General features: G+C 40.9%; 2 protein-coding genes across 3 annotated transcripts in view; one reads left to right on the forward strand and one right to left on the reverse strand.

The window, feature by feature from the left end:
- Positions 1 to 10,097: 10,097 nt before the first annotated feature.
- On the forward strand, positions 10,098 to 11,149 carry LOC129369905 (uncharacterized membrane protein C3orf80 homolog). The gene has a single exon (XM_055045572.1). It carries the CDS (start codon positions 10,348 to 10,350, stop codon positions 10,972 to 10,974), a length of 627 nt encoding a protein of 208 aa, XP_054901547.1. The 5' UTR covers positions 10,098 to 10,347; the 3' UTR covers positions 10,975 to 11,149.
- A 5,900-nt stretch (positions 11,150 to 17,049) lies between these two features.
- Positions 17,050 to 24,215, reverse strand: part of ift80 (intraflagellar transport 80 homolog (Chlamydomonas)) — a 47,009-nt gene continuing 39,843 nt past the window's right edge. For both annotated transcript variants that reach the window (XM_055045564.1, XM_055045563.1), the window contains 5 exons: positions 21,917 to 22,088; positions 19,759 to 19,848; positions 19,009 to 19,181; positions 18,421 to 18,544; positions 17,050 to 17,834 (listed from right to left, as the gene is read on the reverse strand). In XM_055045564.1, the coding sequence (XP_054901539.1) occupies positions 17,721 to 17,834; positions 18,421 to 18,544; positions 19,009 to 19,181; positions 19,759 to 19,848; positions 21,917 to 22,088 (673 nt within the window). In that variant the 3' untranslated portion in view covers positions 17,050 to 17,720. The remainder of the gene's footprint in view (positions 17,835 to 18,420; positions 18,545 to 19,008; positions 19,182 to 19,758; positions 19,849 to 21,916; positions 22,089 to 24,215) is intronic.

A 24,215-nucleotide genomic window follows, 5' to 3' on the forward strand; every position in this document is an offset into this window, starting at 1 on the left:
CTAGCGCGCTTCGAGCGTCAAGAGCGCTTCGAGCGTCTAGAGCGTCTAGAGCGCTTCGAGCGTCAAGAGCGCTTCGAGCGTCTAGAGCGCTTCGAGCGTCAAGAGCGCTTCGAGCGTCAAGAGCGCTTCGAGCGTCAAGAGCGCTTCGAGCGTCTAGAGCGCTTCGAGCGTCAAGAGCGCTTCGAGCGTCAAGAGCGCTTCGAGCGTCTAGCGCGCTTCGAGCGTCAAGAGCGCTTCGAGCGTCAAGAGCGCTTCGAGCGTCTAGCGCGCTTCGAGCGTCTAGAGCGCTTCGAGCGTCAAGAGCGCTTCGAGCGTCTAGCGCGCTTCGAGCGTCTAGAGCGCTTCGAGCGTCAAGAGCGCTTCGAGCGTCAAGAGCGCTTCGAGCGTCTAGAGCGCATCGAGCGTCTAGAGCGCTTCGAGCGTCTAGAGCGCTTCGAGCGTCAAGAGCGCTTCGAGCGTCTAGAGCGCTTCGAGCGTCTAGCGCGCTTCGAGCGTCAAGAGCGCTTTCAGCGTCAAGAGCGCTTTCAGCGTCAAGAGCGCTTCGAGCGTCAGGAGCGCTTCGAGCGTCAGGAGCGCTTCGAGCGTCAAGAGCGCTTCGAGCGTCTAGCGCGCTTCGAGCGTCAAGAGCGCTTCGAGCGTCAAGAGCGCTTCGAGCGTCTAGCGCGCTTCGAGCGTCTAGAGCGCTTCGAGCGTCTAGAGCGCTTCGAACGTCTAGCGCGCTTCGAGCGTCTAGAGCGCCTCGAGCGTCAAGAGCGCCTCGAGCGACTAGAGCGCTTCTAGCGTCTTGAGCGCTTCGAGCGTCTAGCGCGCTTCGAGCGTCAAGAGCGCTTCGAGCGTCAAGAGCGCTTCGAGCGTCTAGAGCCCTTCGAGCGTCTAGCGCGCTTCGAGCGTCTAGCGCGCTTCGAGCGTCTAGAGCGCTTCGAGCTTCTAGAGCGCTTCGAGCGTCTAGCGCGCTTCGAGCGTCTAGAGCGCTTCGAGCGTCTAGAGCGCTTCGAGCGTCTAGCGCGCTTCGAGCGTCTAGAGCGCCTCGAGCGTCTAGAGCGCCTCGAGCGTCAAGAGCGCTTCGAGCGACTAGAGCGCTTCTAGCGTCTAGAGCGCTTCGAGCGTCTAGAGCGCTTCGAGCGTCAAGAGCGCTTCGAGCGTCTAGAGCGCTTCGAGCGTCTAGAGCCCTTCGAGCGTCTAGCGCGCTTCGAGCGTCTAGCGCGCTTCGAGTGTCTAGAGCGCTTCTAGCGTCTAGCGCGCTTCGAGCGTCTAGAGCGCTTCGAGCTTCTAGAGCACTTCGAGCGTCTAGCGCGCTTCGAGCTTCTAGAGCACTTCGAGCGTCTAGCGCGGCGCGATTCGGACCATTTGGAGCGTTTGACACATCTAGCGCATCCAACACTCCACATAGACTTTGAATGTAAACCAGACTCGCTTGACGCGCAAAACGTGTTTGGTGTGAACGGACCAGTAGAATGTTCAGTTCCACTGGTAACAATGACATCACTCTTTGATGCACCAAATGAATCTCTCTCCTGAGTGAAGCACACAGGCTGTTTTTACAGACCTGTTCCTGTTTCAGACTTTTAAGTTATGAATCTTCTACAGGAGCATTGTTCAAATTATTTGAAGGCAGAATCAGCCCAGTGCAGTTTCACATTCTCAGGTGAGAGAGACTCACCTGGTATAAAGTTAATTTATCGGTAGTGGAATTACACCGAAGATAAATTAGATTAATCAAAGCACGTTATGAATATGTGAGCTTGCAGAGGCTGCAAAAAGACTGAGGTGAGTGTTCATCGTCCCTGATGATCACTCACCCTACTAGCAACATTCCGGCTAGGAGCCTAGCTATTAGGAATGATGCTGGATGGGCAAACACTGAATTTATAATAAATAGTTTAAAAAGTTTCATAATTCCCCAACATCAGTAGCAGCAAAGAGCAGTATGAGATTTACCTATTATATGTCTACCAACTATAAAAATAATATAAAACTTTTATGTGTCACGCTAGCTTTTTGCTCTGGGGAACCTCCTGGTGGTGTGGGGACACTAAGCAGCCGCTTGACTTGCATTGCCTTGGCCCTGGCCCTGAACCCACCTCTGCATATCATGCTAATTCTGTCAAGAGTCTGTGTTTTTTCACATCTTCCATCCTTCCAGCTTCTTCTTCTGTGTTGCTGATGCATTACTTTCCCCGTCTCCTGATGGAGCGCGGCGCCTTAGGGGAGCTGCAGAAGGAGTCCTGGGACAGTGTGGGCGTTCGAAGACAGCTATAGTGTCATAACCCTCTGAGATACAGAAACCCCACCACCACCGCCATCCTCTTACAGAGTGACTCAGCGCGTGAAATGCAAAGGCAGTGGGGGTCAGGAAAAAAAATCCCCCTGCCTTCCACTCCGACTCGCAGCTTGTGGGAAAGAGAAAACTTTATCCTATATTTAACCTCCAGGTGTCTGTGTGGTGCGTTCATTTGTGTGTGTCAGGAACTGAGTCATCGGCTGCTGGCTGCTGGATGGGTTATCTATAAGCAAAAAATGAGTCTGGCCGCTCCCTTATGGGGTTGGCCGGGGGACTTTTAGCAATGTGTCAGCGCTTTCAGTACTCTGAACTCAGCCAGCTTGAATATGCCACATGAAAAAGCAGATGTGCATTTAAAAACCTTTGGTTAAAAACACACAAAAAATAAAAAATGTAGTTTCGTTAACATATTTAAGACACTGGAAACACAATGCCTTTCCGAAATGAGTAATTTACAAAACTATAGCTGCTCGCGTCAAAACCTGGGGGTGGTTATGGCAGCGCAGAGAGGCAGCGGCTAATTTACAGTCATCCTCTGTAAAACTTTCCGAGGACACCCGATCGAGCAGAAGCAACAATGCTGAGTCAAATCACTTACTGCTTTTACCCATCAAAGCGCCATAAATGATAGCAGCCTATTAAGGCTGGGACTCTTTATGAGGGGAATCATATATGTATCGTCTCCATGAAGTCAAAAAGCCTGACTCAGCGCAGACCTCCCAATCATCTGGTTCCCTAACAGAGCCCAGACTAAATCCCCTGGGACAGAGGACGGATTTTACCCCCCTGTCCTCTGCTCAGGATGTCTTTAATCCTCAATGAGAACTCTTTTATTGTTATTAGCTATTATTATTATTAATATACTCAAATTTTGTTGTTGTTTTTCCTCATTTTCTTTGTGTCTTGTTAGTAACAATGACTGGATGAAACATGTCCATAAAACACTGATGCAGAGTTTTTGTTCAGTGTGTAAAATGTAATGGCCGTTTTATAGATGTTTCAAAGGATTCTGGAGAACATGTGATCAACTCTGTAGCGTCACGGTTCTCCCTGTCCGGTTGTCCGTTACAAATGTGTGCAAAACTTTGTTGAGATTCTGCCAATTCACATTTTTTGCTCTAAACTCAAGAGTGGGTTCTCTTGAACGCATCAGACTAACTTATTCTACAGTAATAAAACATCTTTGGGGGGGTTTCTCTTTTTTGAGGACACCGTTTTCATTTGGAAAAGCCTGGCTGTAAAAACATAAATTAGGAATCTCTGTGTGCTGCTGGAAAGGAGGGGCTCAGCCAGGGCAGCGACCAGCGCCGGTCATGGGACCTGGTAAGCATCGAAGCCGTACAAAAACACCCAATTGAAACTAAACTAAAACATAAACATGGTCACTGCATGCTCTGAGCACACAGTCTGTGCGCCTAGAGGCTCCAGAGCCAGCAGAGCGATAAGATTAGAGGAGGTATGTGGGTGTGAAATAGCTGCGGTGTGGGACTTTCTGGATTCACACAATCCACAGTGGCTGCAGGCCACGACTTTTATTGGAGTTTAAGATGATGGCAATTCACAGACACCCAATGGCACCTACACACAATGCCCTACTAAATATTTATGACCCCTGAACTTTTGAACATCATGCTACAACCACGCACTTTCATTTATTTCATTAGGCTTGTGTGTCACAGACCAACAAAAAGTACTTCATTTTCCTGAGCCAGAATGAAAATGGCATTTGGTTTTACAAGTCAGAAAAAAATCCTGGTGGGACTCGATTAAAATTTTCAATGAACATAATTGCAGCGTCTGAAATTAATTAACCGCATTTTAAACAACAACCACAAAAAGAACTCAACAAAATAAGGAGCGTTATAATTCAAATGGCCTTTTTGCCTCAAAACATATTGAATTATGTGTGATTAATTAAGTCACAATAGGAATATGTAATGTTTTGCCATAGTGCGTAGCCTCGTTACTCAGCTGGGGTCTCTTCCGACTTTCTTTCATTTTTCCGTGTCCGCGCCATGACTTGTGGCAAACCTTCAACTGAACCTCTTATGGGTTTCTTTCAACAATGGCTGCCTAATTGTTGCTCTTCCAAACAAGATCAGTTTTTGAAAGAGCACACCTAACAATTATATGGACAGATTTTCCCAGATGAGTCGAGCATCTCTGCAGCCTTTGAGAGTTATTGCTTTTCCGCTCGCTGGTCTGCATTGAACACAGGCTCCTGAAGGCGAACCTGATTGCACAGACTTTTGTTTAAGTGGGGATCAAAGTGAATTCAGCTGAGTAGAAATGAATGCCACACTTTTAGAATTTGGCATCTTTATGCTCCACTAATCCGGAACAAACTTCCAGAAAACGGCGAAACACCGAGTTCTTCTAAATCAAGGCCAACAATCCACCTGGTTAGAGTTGTACAGTTGATTAATAACAACTGTGATACTGATCAACATATTTGCTGATGATTTCGATGATGGCGTTAGACAAAATGTAATGGTTATTGCTTCTTTTCTAACGGGTCACTGCATCATGTTTTAAATTGCCCTGTTCCCTGAAACTGGCTTTACAAATAAACGTGACTTGACTAAAATTGGATTTCCAGCTACACTGTTCTGTGCATTGTTCTGTCTTATCAAATTACTTTATTAAAATATTTAGGAATGTGTGATTGTATCTGGATGAAATGGGGAAAAGTATTTTTTCATGACACTGCAAGTGACCCAAACGTGCTGCAGCGGCATATTAAAACGCAACAACATCGAGGTTCTTTTTCTTTCTTTTTTTTTTGTCTTTTTTTTTTGTCTCAAATGTTGCGAATAACGAAAGAAAGGCTGAGGTTTGTGTCAGAGTACAGTGTAACCTTGAGGTTTTGACTTCTGCTCTGCAGCACACAAAGTGAAACCCAGAACTTCCAGTGGGCCTATTAAAAGTCCAGAGTTCTGACAGTCGCCTTTGTTTCATAATTAATGCAAACGTGATAACCGTGACACTGCCTGCTGGGCGAGCTGTTCATCAGCGTCTATGACAAGTAAAAATGAACGCTGCCATTCATCTGTGCAGAGAGCTAATGGACCCGGTAAGACTGCATTACTGAGCACAACACTGGGGACCTTTGTGCCAGACTGATAAAAGCGTAGAGTACGGCAAATTTATGACACCAACACAGAACAGTCGGAGTGCTGCGGCTTTAATTGTTGGCCACACAGGAGGAGCTGCTACTTATTACAGGCTAACGCAACAGTTGCCATGGCAGCTGTGTTAACAGATTTAGGCGAACATCAATTAGTTTTACATCTGTCAGCAAGTAATAAAGCATTTTCTGTCTCCTGTAATGAACGGTTAATGCCTGACAAACATTTTTGATATTTTGCCATTTGACATGAGTGAATACATAAAACTGTCTGAGTGTGTAGAAAGAAGCGCATGAACGTGAAGGTTGCTGTTGTTTTCAGGCCTCTATACTCTGATGGGTACAATCTAAAAAAATTAAAGACTTCAGAAGGCACCTAATTAGTCAATTGAGTTCACTTGTGTGTAATATGATGTTAGTATAAGTCCTGTGAAAGCCTCAGACGTTTGTTGGAGCGGTGTTTCTCAAAATGGGGGGCTGAGCCACCCCGAGAGGCCGCCAGGAGGCGGAAGGGTGGCCTCAGAAAGATTGGTGGAAGATAAAACGGGAAAAACAGCTACATTTAAAAAAAAAAATAGTCTAATAAAGCATTTAAGTTTAAAAAACTTATTGAAATGTCACTTGGGTTAGGGTTAGGGTGAATGGCTGATTTGTCCAATTTATCAAGCTGCTCTGTTCCTGAAGCTAGCACGGTAAGCATAAAGTGCTAACAATTCTGTCAAAACCAACAAAAACTGAAAGAACCATCCAGCAAACCTGCTGTGGAGGACATTGCTGCAAAAATCCCTAAGAAATCATGGCCAGCTACAATCAGAATATATGAATCAGTATTTATGCTAAACAAATGTCATAATTACTGGAGAACAAATAAATGTGAGAATAAAATTGTAAAAGCGGATACTTCTTCACATGTTTTGCAGCATTGCTGGTGGGTTTGCAGAGGGACAGGAGGTAATCTTGTTTTGGGGAGCCATGGCCTGGAAAAGGTTTGGAACCCCTGTTAGAGGACACTTCTGAACTTTTCTTTATATCATCCGAAAATAGAAAAATGCAAACCCAAAGACATGTCTGTCCACCTAACCTGAGAGGCTCAGAGCAACCAAACAAAAAAAAACCCACCTTCTTCAAATCAAACTAAACTGGAGTCAAATGTTTGTCCTGCGTTTGTGGTGCCATCGTTTTTAAAATGTTGATAAAAATTTCCGGAGATCATACAGGTTAACGTGAATTCCTCCCGCATTTATGAAGTCAAATATATTTGGTGTCAATCAACTGTTCTACATTTGTCCTCGTTTGTGCTGCACAAATATTCCAGCACAAATGTAGCACAAACGCTTACTGACAATTTTGTTTGATTCGGGTGATGTGGAAGGGCGGGTTGACCTTTGGACCTTTGGTAGTATCTGTAAAACAAAAGAAGCACAAATGAAAATTTTGCAGCACAAACATTTGACACCAATTTTGTTTGATTTGAAGGCGACAGGGAGGGTCAACTTCACCTCGGTCTCCAAAACTGATGTTCATAGTTGCTCTCCATCCAATCCGGCTAAGCTGGAGGCAGTTTCCAAGAAGAGCTATTGTACTCCAAAGCGTGGCTCAATAAAGTATTGACTCAAGCGAGATGAATACAAATGCACACCAGTCTTTGTTGAAAACCAGGTGCAGTTTTCCCTTTGGCATTATAGTTCTTAGAGTGCTTGTGCTGATCTGTCCCATGAAATCCCACCAAAATGGTGGGATTTAGGTGAGAACAGCGTTTGCAGCACGTAGAAAAACTCTGAGCGCTACGAATGCGTTTGCAAGGAATTGCACATGATTGACTTCCATCGTTGTGTTTTTCACTGGAGACATTTGGTTCTCCATTTAGCTGGAGGTCCTGAAGGTTGCTCCTTGATAGATGGGCACCAAGAGCGAGGAAGAAAGATTGAAGAAGGGAGAATTTACTTCATGCGCATTACTCAGATGAAAGCAACACTATGCGATGGGACGTAGATCAGTACGAAAAGACTTGATGTGGGCAAATTGTAAGAGAACGATACGGAGAGGAGCAGAAAAGAACACAACGTACTTCTTTGTTGTTTTATTTTCACTGTGACAATTTTAATTGAATACAGAACTGTTTTATTTATTCCTTCGTTCTACCTCTTCATAAAAAAAAGGCTTTTTTTGTTCTATTTTTCTAAATGTTTCTATGGGTTGGATTTAGGTGACTAAAAATCCCAGCGTCCTAATTTATTTAGCTTTTTTTCCCCCCTCATGCTAAAAGTCCTGCATCTTTATTCTGCTTCCCAGACCCTACAGGGAGAGAGCTCTGATTAAAAGCAATTATTGCTGGTATTGTCAGTGAAAGGCAATGAGGTAAAACAATTGCTGGTGATGTCATCCAAAGCTGGACTAAGAAGAAGGTAGTCAGTCGTCTGCGGCGGTAAACTCTCAGAATCACTGTCCGCGGAATATTGATTGCTTATTTGATTACGAGCAAACCCTACGATCAGGTTTCCCTAATCCAGGCAGACACAATGCTCCGCTTGTGCTGAATCTGACGACACAATGCTCACAGAATTAGATGACGTGTTTGCTGCACTGGGCGTGGTTTGGGTTGATAGCAAACAGGAACACAAGTCCAAATGCAGGGATTTGGACTTTACACAAGTTGGTTCTCATCGATCAAGTCCAGCTTCACGGAAGTCATTGAGTGTAGATTCGTCTTGCTGTTGCTCATAATAAACCCCATCAGACCCACAAAAGTCCAAACCCTCACTTCACATCAAACTCAAGCTAGTTTTGGTGAAGATACGCAGCCCGGTTTCTGTAGCCACCAAATGACTGATGTTACTGCACCATTACGATGCAAAAAAAGAAGGAAAAAAGAAGTCTGCAGAGTGTTGTAATTAATCTGTTTGCGTTCAGTGGAGCCACTTTGTGAGCCGTCTGTCATTCTTGGATGATATCCAAGGGAACATCTTTGGAGTAAAATTAACCTGTTGTTCAAGGGGACCACTACTTAAAGCGGGGAGATAGATTTATGGTTATGTCCTTTTCAGTGCTGCAGACGCATGGCTCTCTTGGGTGATGCTGAGCTAATGGGAATCAAGCTTCTTCTCTAATGAAGGTCCATTACATACCCACACAGCAAGAACTATTCATTTTTTATGAGACGTACAGAGCCATTGGCGCCTCTTATCAGAGGCATTTGCTATCACTGGTTATACGTGCACCTGTGGCGAGAGGGCAGCCAGATCGAGGGCACCGGTCCAAAGCAAGCAGAGCTGTATGTACGAAGTTCCTCACAAGAGCTTTCATATTCTCATATTTTGAAGGACCATGCAGCCCATTTTCTACAATCGCAACCCGAGACTTCAATTATTTTATTTGGATTTTTTTTTGGATTTTTTAAATGCGTTACAGCAAAGAAGTACATATTTGACGAATACTGAGAATTACGTAAGATTTTTTGTTTTTACACATTTTGAGGTCGAAATATGTGCTCATTCTTCAGAAGTCGCTCTGACTGGACTGCCCTACATTTAGCTCCATCCATCTTCTCATCATCTCTAAACAACTTCCCTGTAAACCTTCTGGAAAGAAAAAATAAAAAATCCAAAACACTCCCTCCCTCCCACCACCATGTTTTCCACACAGTGTAGACAGTTGAGTTCAAGTTTGTTTTCATCTGCAGAGCATCTTCTTCAATATGTACTGCAACCACATAAATACACTGGATGTTACACATAACCATATCAGAAGATAGGAGGCTGAATATAAAATGTGAACTTTACTTTCCAGATTTTTAGTTGTATTTTTAAAAAAAAAAAAAAAAAGAAGCCATTTATGTGAATTATGTACTACTTTGTGTTGGTTTGTGATATAAAATCCCAATATAACGCACCAGTTTGCAGAAAAAGACAGATGTTTATTGTAAAGGCTGTAAAACCTCATCTAAATTAGCTATTTATTACAATAAATCTAACATTACAGACTAATAATTATCATTTGCTAATAATTATCATTTGCTGTCTATGAATGTGCGTTTGTGTGGAGGTGTGCGATAGCGCATATTTTGTATCGATCTGATTCTGAATAAACTTATTGTTAGTAACTACAGCAATACCAAAACTCAAGTCCAAAGTATCGTCAAACTTCTGATCTTCAGGCATTTTTGTGTTTTTCTTTTTTTCCTTTCAATTATTTTTGCTGAAACTAAGAACAAAATCTGGATAAATTTTATTTGCATCTATAAAATAGGCTACATCATTGACAAACGTGCATGATGGAGAGAGTCAATGGGTAAACGAAACAAATTTGTGTGCATCGTTTTCTAAAATTAAAATAAAGAAAGTGTAGAAATAAATAAGTAAATGAAAATATTTGAGAGTGAATCAGTTGAGAAACGACAAAACAAATGTGACGTATCGTTCCTGTCACGTCAGCGTCACCGCGATACTCATACCGACTTGGTATCGATATTACTGATACTTTTGTTTAGTTGTCATAGAGTTGCTGGCTATTCACATGAATAAAACGGGATTCCGATCCTGTTAGGTCTTTTTTTTTTTACCTAATTAGAGGGAAGGGATATTATGAATCAACTTCACTGGAGTGAGGACACACAGGGAGCCTAATAGTAAGTATTCACGTAATAATGATGTAAGATCATTCATCCTTTCCATCACTGCTGCTGCCTCCAGACACTGATGCTGCCCCACTCGCTTCGTGTGCGCCACAGCAGACAGGTTGTCTGCAACAGGGGCGGCTGCGTGGGGGGGTGTTGCAGCTGCTGTCCCACTCCGCGCTGCAGTGCCCGTGTTAACTCATCATCTGGGTTTCGACTGGGAAGATTTAAAAAGAGAAAGAAAGAAAGAAATTAAGAAAAAAGGGGGATGTGTGGGGACTTGTTAACACCTGAGAGGACCGAGCGAAGGTAAGACGCGGCGCAGAGATGAAGCCCCGTCTTCTGGGCGGCGGCAGGACAACCAGGAGACTTTTGTCGGCGTGCCTCATCTCGGCGTGCCAAGCCCTGCACAGCTGCGGGGGAGTCAAGTGCGTGGACGGCCACCAGTGCTGCCTGCTGCCCGTCCCCGGGAACGGCAGCTCCGGCTCCGCGGAGAGCTGCTGCAAGCTCCCCATCCACGTCTTCTTCGACAACGTCGGCTGGTTCACGCGGAAGCTGTCGGGCATCTTGATCCTGCTGCTGCTCTTCGCCATGGGCTACTTCATCCAGAGGATCATCTGCCCGCGGCCCCGCCACCGGCACCAGAACCAGGAGCACGCCGAGGAGCCTTCCCTCTTCCACGGACCCACGTCGGCGTCCCAGGACCTCCTGCTGGAGCCCTACCCGGAGGGCGCCCTGGGGGACTTCGCCTCCCCGAACCTGCCGGCCTACGACGAGGTCAAGTACCTGCCCACGTACGAGGAGAGCATGCAGGAGATGCACCGCGACCGGGACCGGGACCGCTCCGACGATGACCTGTTGTCCGGAGCGGAACCGGCGGCGGCGGCGTCCGGAGAGCAGGGGCGGGATCTTCTGGGGGTGAGCCCCGCAAGGACATCTCGGAACTCGGTGTGAACAGAGAGCAGGAACTGCCTGATAGTATCACTAATTTATTACATTATCGTCATCATCATCATCGTGAGATGTTGGAGGGAGGGGAAGGAGACACAAACTCAAGTGCAATTATTATAATCCTGATTGTAAAGAATAAAGAGGGAGGCTGAGAGTGTGAACGTGTTCTGGAAGATAATACGTGTCTGCTCGCCTTTTTGTATGCAAATGCCGCCGAGGCAGAGGGGATTACAGGGCGTGCAGGAGGCGCCTTAAACTGACGCTCATTGTGTTGATGGGACAACCAATTTGGCTGCGGGACAATCACATTAAGTTTCCTCTGCACCATGAAAACATTCTGGAAAATGTGACCTTTTATTTCTATACATTCTGAATATTTAGGGGGGCTTTTCTTTTTTTTTTTTTTTGGCCAACCAAAATGGAAAAACACTTTCTCCTCAAAGTTGAATGTGGACGCACTGAAGTGAGGGATTCATCTGCATCTGGGATACTTCCAGTTAAATGATATGTTATCAGCATGAAAGCAATATTCCATCCATTCTCACATGGTAGCCCATAGATAAGCGTTTTACGGGTAATCTGAACCGCGTTTCGTGTGTTTGTTGACAGATAAGCCGCCGCCACAATATATATAGATGTATAAAAGCTCAAATCCGGCAGTATTTTGCAGCCTGGAGTTGCATGAATTCATGCTGATAGGTGCATGTTGGCAGGAAATGTGAAAACGGGTTGCAAGAAATGTTGTAATTAGATCTAATGTCGGGAGCATTTTCATAAGTTCAAAAAGCGTGTTAAAGTTCATTTCAGTCTTTCAAATAGGTCCCATTGTGCGTCAGACAGATTCGTTACATACAGCATATTTCAAGTAATCTTTGTTGTTATGAGCTAAAATACTGAAAGCTTAAAGTTGAGAGAAAATTAAAAAAGGTGTTTTAACAGATCTTATAATAAAATTTTGACAAAGACTCGTCTCCTCAAGGAGGGTTAGACTCAGAAGGTTGTTGTTGATGAAGTTGCCTGGTCACAGATTGTTTTGTCCTGTTTCATTAGCAGAAAGTTGAGTGGAAGAAAAAGCAGCGGGCGCAAAAGGTCGTAAAGCAGCGCTCACTTAGGAGCCGGGTGGCGAGTCAAAGGTTGTGGACAGCAGCTGGAGACGGAGACATCCAGGACAGATGTTACCACTGTGTCCTTCACCAGAGGAAACATCACACTGGAGTTAAGGAAAAATTTATATTTTGTTTTAGGTTCGAAAGATCATAATAGATACTCTAGGTTCTCACAATCAGTTGTGATTTTGGGAACCATGTCGTCTTTTGGTGTCGACCCGCTTTCACCATGTCCAAAGTCAGAGCAGCCATTCTCAAGGACATTTCAGACTTTTTGCTCCCTTCTGCTGACCGGCTTTAACGAGATGCTGATTTCAGTTTCCCGGCACGGCTTGGCGCCGGCACACACGACACAGGTACCGGAAGCTGCTTCAATGACCACAGTGTTCCTGTTCTTGATTGGCCAGCAAACTCCTTTGACCTTTAACCCCATAGAGGACGCATGGAGAGTTGTCAAGAGGTAGATGAGAGACAAAGGAACCAACATTTGCTGATGACCTGAAACCAGCCATGGAAGCGACCAGTAATTCAAACAAGTATTGAGTGCAGGATATTTTATATGGGCATCATTTTCAGTCAGTATAGATATAGAGTGTGTCTTACACAGCTTTCCTCTTTGCTTAACATTTTCCCATCTAACAGAATTACTTGTTTGACGTACACAGGATGACATTTTCACCTTAACACTGAAAACATATTGGGAAGAAAAAAAGTTATCACGGCCTCATTTTCACGAAATAATCGCAAGTTCACAAGGTTGTGTAAACTTTCGCCATGCACCGTATAATGAGGCCTGTTCTATCAGGACAACCCAAATCATTTCTCCCACTGGGAAGAAGTTGGAGAATATCTTTGCTCAGCAGTCAGAAAGAGAGAAGATGCTTGGGTAAGCTAAAATAGTTTGAGTCCGGACTGCATCGAGGAACTATTATAGAAAATATGGTCAATATTTGAGATGACACAAGATATACTTTGAAAACTAACTTGGCGAGTTGTGAAACTGCATGGAAACGAATCAGATATAATTAGTTTACATAAATTTTAACAGATTTGTCCTGAAGATGATCATCGTCATATTCACCATTTGCTTCAGCTTCTCTCTCTGTCTTGGTTTTGGGGGTCATCGGGGTCAAACTCTGGCTTGGAGACATATATGGTGGAATTGCTTACACACTGATTGCTTCAGAAACATTCAATTGTGAAAAAGATTATTTAAAAAAAAAATACTCCACTGTATAGTGAATTTTAAAGCTACATGGAAACACAACTTGCTAGTCGGTTTTCAGGTGCTATGATGGACGCTTCGAAACGCTTTATGTTTGAAGAAGAGGAACCAGGACATGTGTTTCTTTTCTGTTTTTTTTTTAAGCAAAAGAAGAATGTATTCTAAACAATGTTTTCATTTCTATTATGGGGAGAAATGCATGTTAAAAATTCATTTTGTCTCAAATTATGCAGCACCGATGAATGTTAAGCTGTCGTGAGAATCATATTTTGCAGCTTTCAAAAGCTTTTGTTGTCCAGGGTGAATGAATGTATGCAAAACATGCCAATGACTTTTGAAACTGAGTGTACACTGGTCTGAATACATTTTCTGTAATTCAAAATTGTACATAGACCCTCAAACACATCCAACAGGTTCTTATCACATGTAACCACATAGTTCAAGAGATGAGGTCAGCATGCCCAGGGCAGCCATCTCGTTTGACAAGCATGTTTTACCACTTCTAATTATTTGGTCTTTGACTTCAGGTCAACTCATAGAAGGGATGATTGAAATAAAAGCCATTTTTTAAAAGATAATTTTGTTATTTATAATTCCTTTGTAAGAAAAGAAAGTGAGGGGGGCGGGGGGAATTATAAAAATTGGAAATCAAATTTAGCGCACACGTAAAAAAAAAAAAAAAGGTCTGAGATTTTACGTTTAAGCCATAATATTCCAGCCTTGAAGAAAATTTTAATTTAGGTATTTCTGACTGGAACTGCCCAATAACCAGCCAGGTTTACACCAGAGGATTCCTGACACTCAGAAAGAAAAGTGTAACATCTTTGCAACGGGCTAAAGGACATTTATCCAAATAAATGCATTCATTCCAGTCTGTATGTCTAGATTTGACCCTGTGGTATAAAAGAAAACCCACAATACAGTCAAACATCGTCAATGAAGATGCATAATCGTCCCACTACAAAAAGAGAATCTTTCAAATGCGTTCTGAGAAGTACATTTATGTTTGTATGGCATATTTTATTGATATTTTCAGACATCTCTTTCTGCAGGCATAACAAAGCAAACATTGAGGTTCTCTGACCGACTGCGGAAACTTAAGAGGCCGGAGTGATTGCCGTTCGCCTCTGTAATCCAACACTGCGATGGCCGAACTGATAGCGATCACTGATGGCTTTCCTTCTCCGGCTCGGAGGATGCTGACATTTAAAAGCATTAAAACCGAGCAGCAAAAGCCGACTGCAGGGATGCAGGAGGCGCGATACGTGAAAGCAACTCAACTCTGCCTGGACCAAAGTGTGCTAGCTCCGGTTTCTTGGAAGTTCTGATAAAGATGCTTTATCTTTCCCCAGAAAAAAAAACAACAACGACGCTGGTTGTTTTTCGGTTTTCCTCGAAGGCAGCCATCACCAATCACAACAATCTATAATATTTTTAAACAGAACGAGAGAAAAACAAATTTATCTTATGGAACATATGCAGTACACAATTCATGTTTTTTTTTATACATATATCTCTCTCTCTCTATATATATATATATATAGAGAGAGAGAGAGATAGCTATAGATAAAATCCATTACTTCATTGCTTACTGGACAAAATAACAGAAAAGGTCAAATCAATGAAGCTTGTTCTCCTCATAAATTTTACATGAGATCCCAGCAGCATCTCGACTGAGTCATGTGTGAGCACCAGTTTAAAAATGATCAAATACACTTCACTCTTATAAAGACAAGGCTCATCGTTCAGATTGGATCAATAAATTCCCTTCTCACCCACCGCGGGTGGTTCTTATCCTCTGAGCTCGGGTCCTCTACCAGAGGCCTGGGAGCTTGAGGGTTCTGCGCAGTATCTTGGCTGTGTCAAGGACTGCACATTTCTGGACTGAGATGTCTGATGTTGTTCCTGGGATCTGTTGTAGCCACTGCTCCAGTTTGGGGGTTACTGCCCCGAGGGCCCCGATGACCACAGGCACCACTGTGGTCTTCACCTTCCAGGCCCTCTCCAGTTCTTCCCTGAGGTCCTGGTATTTCTCCAGTTTCTCGTGCTCCTTTTTCCTGATGTTGCAATCACTTGGTATTGCTACATCTACCACAACGGCTTAATATATATATTTTTTGTAACAAATATTGTTTAGGAAAAATTAGTAATAATGATTTGTTGTCTGGCCATTCTCTGAATGTTACTACTTAAGATATTCAAGTCTTTAGTTATAAATCTTAATATAAATATCTTTAATAGCTTTGTATGTTTAATATTTAATGTCAAAGCTTGCTCTGTAGCTGTTTCAGCTCGATCGATAGCTTTAAAACATCAGCAGATGGAAGAAGGTTCCTGAGAGGCAGAGATAAGGCCCAAAGCTGGAAACGTCTCGGATTTCTGAAAGGAGTTGTATGGCATGCAGTCAGCTCACATAACAGCAGTGGAGGACGAATGATAGGAATTCAAAGTAAAGTATTTCTGTTGAGCGGCAAGGCACTATAAAAAATGATAACGTGGTGTTTCTGTAAGTTGAAGTCTGTCTTGATTCATCTGCTTGAATCAAGACAGATTTTGCGACCTAAAATTTCTAGATATTTGCGGAAAATTTTATGAAATTCCAAATATTTTTGAGAACAAAACCTTAACTCACAACAGCTTGTATAACCATTATTTTGAATCCTAGACCTCTTTGTCTTGAAAATCAGGAATGGTTTCCAAAACTAAATGAAGCTTCTATAAAACACATTGGCAAATTTTCTTTTAAAACAGAGTAAAACCAAGCAACCTTTTGGAGTATGTCTTCAGTCGGTATTTCAAAAACCCAAAAAACAGATGAGCAAAATGTTAAAATCAAATAGTTATGTGGCAAAACAAATAAAATGCACTTCATTTTAATAGAAAGCATAAACTCCACAAGATCTTGTATTTCCATCATTTGACCGACTATTAGATTTCTGTCCTTTGAAAAACCGGAAAATAACCAGATTTATTTTTCTATTGTTATCCAGATTGGTAATGATTAAAGCCATTTCAAGGTTTCCCAGAGTTTCCAAGACTATGTCAGAACCTCTATTTATATGCTTTTCCATAACATGACAACAATAATTTGGTTCTAATATTTGAAATTCAATAAAACAGCTTTGGGAGCAAAATTCTTTCAAAAGTTTTATGGGAAAGACTGTATTTGGTCCGAGAATTTTATGAGAAATGTGGTTTTGTCACAAAGTTGGTGGAAAAAACAAAAACAAAAAAAATGAATCCAAAGTAAAAAATTTAAGCCAGAAGTAAATGTGAATAAAAAATATGGGTGTATTTAAGAAATTTTTTTTGGACTGCAAAAAACTCAAGTCTTGTCAAACAGAAAACATATTTCTTTTTCATAAATAAGTGTATTTGCTTTATTAAATCACATTCCATGTAGTGTTTAAGAAAACAGAGTTTTGGCTGTAAAAAGATAGATGTACAAAAACACATTTTAGAACATGAGAGTATTCACTTTGACATGTCTGAACCCATCAGGTAAAGTGAACAGATGAGCAAAGATAAAATCTGACGCATCAATCACTGAGCCGGTTTCCTCCGTGAACCTGGACAGGCCTGTGACTGCAGCTGCCAATTTAAACATGAGCTAAATAAAAGCAGACCGTCCGAACCGCGGCAACTCTTTCCAATCGACCCAAAGTAAGCCTAACGAAGGAGCACGGATGGTATAAATTCACATGACGTCTTTTAATTTACAGCCGGTTGTGTTTGGCAAATTGCTGGACACTTAACTTTAGTGATGAATCTAAATGAACGAAAAAATAGGTGTAAAATATACATTTCTGAATTAAAAACATTGATACTTGCAGTAGAATGTACCGTTTAAATTTCTGACAAAATCAACCCTTTTCTCAAAGCAAACTCAGAGAAGAAAACTGAACAAGATAAAAAGATATCTCTAAATTTATCTACTAACATTCATGACAGTCTCTATAACATACTGCAGAAGCTTTCACTTTTTTTTATTTAATCAAAGTATCAATGAGGTTTTCTTCAATAACTGATGACTTACTGTTTCACTGGGACTCTAATATGATAAAAAACAAAAGTATTTTTTCCAGTCACTTTTCAAATGGCAAGAGAGCACACCATTTGAACATTAACAGGAAATGGCTTAAAAGAAAAATATATATTCATATAAAATTGCTGGTATTTACAAAAAGAACAAAAACTTTTACAGCGACAAACAAAGCAGAATAAGAACCGAAGTTTAAAGCTTTGAAACAAAACAGCTGCTGAAGAACAGTGCCAGGAAGTGACATGTTGGTACTATTTACAACAAGTTATATGGAAGGCGTGTCGCAACAAACAGCGCCGTCATATGAAGGACTCATATGATGATTTTGTCACTCAGATGTAGCAAAAAAAAAAACCCAAAAACCTAAGAGTCCTTATTATAAATGTCGCGAAGCCACGCTGCCCCTCATAGAGGTGTTGGCGGCTTTCTCTCGCTCTTTAGACAACTCCATCTCAATCTTCGCCTGGATTTTTTCCCAGTCCACTTCAACCTGAAGAAGAGGAAAGAAAGCTGGATCAAATCCGACAACATTAATTGATGAGAATAGAGAGCAGATCATTTAGGAAACAGGCGTTCAACTGAAAGTGATACAAAACGCACTCTTTCCATTTCAAGATTGACTGGAAGCTACATAACCGATGCACCTACATACATTTGCGTTCATCAGGGATTTCAACGTGAATCTGAAACAGTGTGGAGGTTACAGTTTCAAGACCTTAAATAAAGCTTTTACCAACAGGGTTCCTACAAGTTTTATATTTCGAATTTAAATATTTATTTCTATCAGATTCATAACAATGGGCATTTAAGCGCAACAAAGTGCTTTCATTTTGTCTTTTATTCTCTGTCGACCATAAAACAACACATTGTGACAAACAACAATGGAAGCTTCAATTCCTAAACCAGGTCATGTAGGTGTTTATATTTAAACTATTTAGTGAATTGAGGGAACTCCATTTTGCCTAAGTTAGGCAAACAAAAAGTTATTTACTTAAAAGGACAGAGTTAGTAGAGCACACTCTGTTCCAATTTCATAACCTGCACTAAATCAGTTTATTCAACACCACAGAACATACCCCTTCGGAGTACTGCAGGAATCTCTTGTTGGTCTCCTTCCTGCCAAACGTCTGCAGGAACTTCCCCCTATAAGCCAGCACAGTGTCCACATGGGTTTTGTGTTTGACCGCCAGCTCCAGAGCCCTGAACCCAAAGCCATACAAAGAACCAGAAAACACGCTTAATACTAACTTTAAAAACAAATTTCAGGTCACATTTGCGTCGTTTTTCATATAGCATCCTTAAAAAAAGATAACAAATTTGAGGACAAATATCACATTTTAGAGTATTTAAAGAGGTCTGCCCTCAATACAGATTATTGCTATCCATAGGACATGTGAAATAAGACATGTTTCTTGACTGAAAAGGGGTTCTGTGTGTTATCAGTGTGTAATTGAAAATAATAATGAAAAAAGAAACACACAATCAAGCTCACAATTACTCACACCTCTTACTAGGCCTGTCACAATAACAGAGTTTGCTGTAAGATAAATTCTCCCAATAATTTTTGTGATAAATGATAATGAAACTGCAAAGGTAAAGAGGTAAAAAAAACTCTAATGATGATAATGCTCTTTAACACACGCATAAACAAACTGACAAGCTACCTGTTCCAGTTGAAAAGGTCAATATTCACTTGTATAGCCTGATAGATAAGACCAGCTTGAAGGAGGGTTGCTTCAGCTTCCTGGACATGACCACTGAACATCAGCATGTGGGCCAGCGATGACTCCTTCGATGGCTGCTCTTTAATAAAGTTGATGTACTGCACTCTTGGTAACTTAAAAAAAAAAAAACTGATGTAATGTAATCACTCAAACACCTCACCTCTTTGACTTACGTTATCTGTTATAGTCATTTCAGGTGAAAACCGTCTCAGTTTTCAATGTACACTCCTCAGAGGAAAAACCATACAGACATTTGCATTTAATGCTGCCTAATCAAATATAATTTCTAAGTTAATTGTATGAACTTAGAAATTATCATTTCTGGAGAAGAAGCAAGAACAAGAAAAAAACGAGTGTCTAGTTTACTGAAAATGACATTTAAACTCGAGGAGGATGTTCAGAAGTTCTGATCTAATCACCCTAAACAGAAAGTGTCAAAAACATTATCAGTAGTGAATATTCCCACAGCTCTCATATCTCTTCAAAATGTGTTTAGAGTTGAATAAAAATACCCTTTATTGTCCCACAGTGGGGAAAGTCAGGTATCACAGCAGCAAGAAAAAGGTAAAAACAAAAAAACTAAACCAGATTTTTGTGAAGTTTTACATTTATTTTTTTTATCAATTTGAACAGCTGATGAACTGAATGCAATTTTAAATTGTCAGATTTCTCTTTTGCTAAGGTTCTTACCTCCCCAATGGCAGCGTAAGCCATTTCTGCTGTGTGCAGGTCTTTGTTTGCCATTGCCATGCCGGCAAGACACGCCCACAAAGTCTGGTCCTACAGGTGGAAGAGAGAACAGACCACCTTTTAACGACAGCATGGGTCTCACTGTTAATTTTAATGTCCTGATGGAGCAAAATATGATTGAACTTTTATTTGAAGAGGAAGTTAAAAAGGTAAAATTTCTTTTTCAAGCACAAAGAGGACCCATTACAGACATAAATTTATAAGGAGGAATAGAGATTTTTGAGAAGCTGCTCACTGTGTACTTGGAGAAAAATAAAAGATGTAAGTTGATGAAAAGACTGTTTCTGTGCATAAAGAAACAGTATAAAACACTGCAAATTTACACAACATTAAAAAGAAACAATAGAGGTTTAAAAATTCAAAAGTCGCTGTGAACTACCTAAACAAATTAAAGCTGAAGCCTCTAGTTGGCTGCTTCATTCTTTTATTAATCACTCCTGGAGAGGCAAAGCAAATGTAAATTAACAATAAATAATAATCAATGTAGTCAAAAACAGGTCAAAATTTCAAAACAGTTCATTTCAACTTTAATTTTTTTTTACATTTCTTTTAATTGCCTTTTTCTTCCTGACAGAAGAAAGCAACATCACAACCTTTTGGTGTTTTTGAATTGAATCCAGTCAGATCTAATGAATACTATGTATATATTTTTTTATTTTCAGAATTCCATGCTTCATAAAGTCATGAAATTGAGCGTTGCAGAAAAACTTGAAAAATGATACAGATCCTTCATGTGGCACAGACACTTGCTAATGTATAGAAAAACTCCACCAGTTTATCTTGTGGTGCAGCATTAATTAAAACGCCGGTTGAGCAAACTGCACTTCAGAGCCGCCACCCTGCATTTCCTCTTGTAATCCGTATCCGTTACTATGACAAAGGCCTCTGGAAACCACAGCAGTAAACAAATAACACGGGCAGGCACTGGGTGATGTCATAAACGTGACACAGCTTCTTGAGAAAGCACAATTTCAAGGAAGGCAGTATCTTGGGGAACTGGGGTTACATCCCTAAAATGTCAAATCTTTTTTGGGAAGTAACCCCATGATGGCATGGACTACATGTCATGTCTGTATACATTAGCTCCTATATGACAGCTGTTTACTGACAACAACAACAACTGGGATTCTGGGAAAAGCCACGCTGCCACCAAGCGCTTACCAGAACTGGAGGAGGAGGGGTCAGCGGAAAACCTCTTAAATCTGGTGAGTCTCTCTCCATCTCCTCTGCTACACCCTTCGCTCGCTTATGCTTGTCCCTTTTTATGGATGTGGTTACTGCATCATCTCCCCGGCAGAGCGCGGTTTCAGATCCCCCCCCTTTTGTGTGCCCGAGTGCATACGCCCGGAGGGTCTTAAATTCGTACAGCAAAGCATGTATTTATGAGTGAAGTCTTGGGGGATTTGATCCGGTAAATGCTGTCACCAGGCTAATTGCGGGCTAATTCAACCCTGCTGTTCTGCTCTCGTAAACCTGTTCACTACCTTCCATCGCAGACTTTGTCAAGCCGTCTTATACGTGCATGGCTTTGGAAAAAAAAAGTGCTTACACCCTTTAGCTTTTTAGAATGTGATCTCAAGTTACATTCAAACACTTTAATGCCATTTATTGAGATTTTAAAACACAATGGAGCATAATTGAGAAGTCGGAAGGAAAAAGAAGCAAATTGTTTAAGAATAAATTGAACTTTTAAAAGTTTGGCTCGCTTTTAGGCTTTGCAAATCGGTGGCCATCAATTTTGAACTCTTGTCGCAGTTTCTCAGCTGTATTTATGTCTGGAATTTGACAGGTCAATTTTAACAAATGAATATGAAATGTACTTTTCGTTACCATTTTCTACACCTAAGCTAAGATGAAATGCTACATCTCAGAAGGTTTTCAGTTTTAGCTCACATTAATAATTGGTTACACAAAATTTTATTTATGGGTTTCAAAGTAAATAGCAGGTAAATCCTATATACGTCACACTTTATGCTCCCAGATTTCTATTTGTAAAAAAATAGCCAAGAAGTGGCTATTTTATTCTCCCTCCTAAGACGAGAAATCCCAAAGCTCTCAGAAAAACGTCTCTTAATTCAATAAACAGTTAATGTCTTACTTTGGCGAAACGGCAGAGACGGAGTGCATCCTCCCAGCGTGCGGAGGCGCTGTACTCATGCAGGAGAGTTGAATAAAGCGGGACGCTGCTGTACACCAATGAGCCGTCTCCTTGGCGCAGCGTCACCTTGGTGCCAACGTAGCTCAGGATGTGAGGTGCGTGGTTAAACTCGCTTCACACAGACATAAACGCACACATAGAAGGTAAAATCAGAATGAACAAACATCATATCTTCAAATTTTTTTATGTGTAAGTCAGGTAGTCTATGCTTGTTAAATACTGAGAGTGTAAATGGCAAAAGGTGCTCATGTGGAAAATATAAAGGGTTCAGCAACATACAGGGGACTATCGATTCTGATTCCATAAAAATGCTGACAGTAATTTTTCATTTCGCTTAAATAAAGACTTTTCGATCAAGGTCGATCTCATTTTGTAACCGATGTGTTATTGGTGCAAAATGTGAAGCAGGGATAGACCATCATCTTTAAATAAATGTTGGCCAGAGTTATTGTAACACCTCCTGTTGGATGTTCTCTTGCATTTCAATATTACTGTTAACATTTTTGCATTTCAACCCCATTTATGGTCATTGTTACACAGACTATGACCATAAACAGGGTTAAATTCAGAGTAATCCCAGAAGAAATCTTGTTAGAGTTTGATTAAAAACTTCAGACAGGGGCAGAGGTTCATCTTTCAGCAGAAAAATTACCTTAAACATACAGGCAAAATGGGAATGGTTTGGATCAGAGCATATTCATGATTGATGTTAATCAATGCAAGAATAAGGTGTCAATATAAGCAGAATAAATATTAGATGAATGAAGTTCTAAATTTACGCAAACTCCGAAACAAAAAAACAACAAGAACAGATAAAGAAAGAACAGATAAAGAAAAGGTGATGCATCATATTTTACTGCATCAAAACAACTGAGAATATTTTGAAAAAAGAGCCACTCGAATTGGGCTGTTTGTGTTAGATCTCAAAACTATGAGAGTTTTTCTTGTTAAAATGGTATTTTTTAAAATGTATTTATTTATTTCAAGATGTTCTGGGAAAATTGCATCCTTATTATTCTAATACTATGACAATATTCTCATAATTAAACAAAAATGATTGTAGCCTGATCCTAATACTCTGTCATTCAACTCACAGAAGGGATGGTTGAAATAAAAGCCACTTTTTGAAGATATTTTTTGTCATTGCAATTTCTTTATTATTTGTTTTTAATAGGGAGGAAAAAATCAATTAAATTCTGACATGAAAAAAATAATAATAAAAAAATTTTATGTACGCTAATTCAAGGCAAAACTCATGCACGCCACACTTTTCATTTTTCTATTTGGAAGAAATTTGGTAAACCATTCATTCTAACCGATTTTATTTTGGTTTGACACATAATAACTCAATAAAATAAAGATGTCTAAAGAGTATGACTGCACTGTATATTCTATATAAAACTCATCACACTTTTCTTCCAGAGTGCTTGAAAAACATTACATATTTTCTGCTCACTCTGCGGTTTCGGTGCAGACCGCAGAGATGATCGAGCAGCATGATGTTGGCGTAGGCGCCTGAGAAGCCGCCTAGGTCAAATCAGTTATCATTGCTGAGTCAGACGTTTGCTTTGGAGAGAAGATGGCTTCCACCTGCCTCTCAACTGACATCTATTCGTCCCTCAAGAGTAGTGCAGAAAATGTGCAAAAGTAGTTTAAGAGACATCGTTCAGACTGCCTGCTTGCTGGCAAACTGTCTGAGCCCCTTCTGCGCTGCCTGAAGCTGAGGACTTTTCAGCAGGAAGATTTGCACACAGCAACTGCTGCTCATAAAAAACAAAAGGTAATAAGGTCATGTGTGCTGTATCCCATGAAATATGCTAGAAATGAGATGAATTTTACATATTGTGAATTACTTTACAATAGCTGCAGCTAACAATTATTTTAGAAATTGATTAATCCATAGATTATACCGACAATTAATTGGTTAATCTGATTTATTAGACAAAGTATTCATTTAGCCACTTAAGCCTTTTCATGTAACTTTTGAAATCAGTTAAAATATGCAAATAAACAAGCAATTCAATTCATTTTTTAATAACAAAATAAACATTTTATTACTTGAAATGCAATACCAAAGTATTCCTTTGGTGAATCTGTACTGAGTGAAGCTAAAACCACACCACTTGAGTAGTTCTGGCTAAAGTATACATATAGACAAAGGTCTTTTTATGTGAAGTGCAAAATGTACATATTTTTTGTACAAATTTAGCTATTGCTCTGAATATGTTGCTCTGAATAT

The sequence above is a fragment of the Poeciliopsis prolifica genome, unplaced genomic scaffold (genome assembly GCF_027474105.1).
Source record: "Poeciliopsis prolifica strain line A6 unplaced genomic scaffold, Auburn_PproV2 SCAFFOLD022, whole genome shotgun sequence".
NCBI lineage: Eukaryota > Metazoa > Chordata > Actinopteri > Cyprinodontiformes > Poeciliidae > Poeciliopsis > Poeciliopsis prolifica.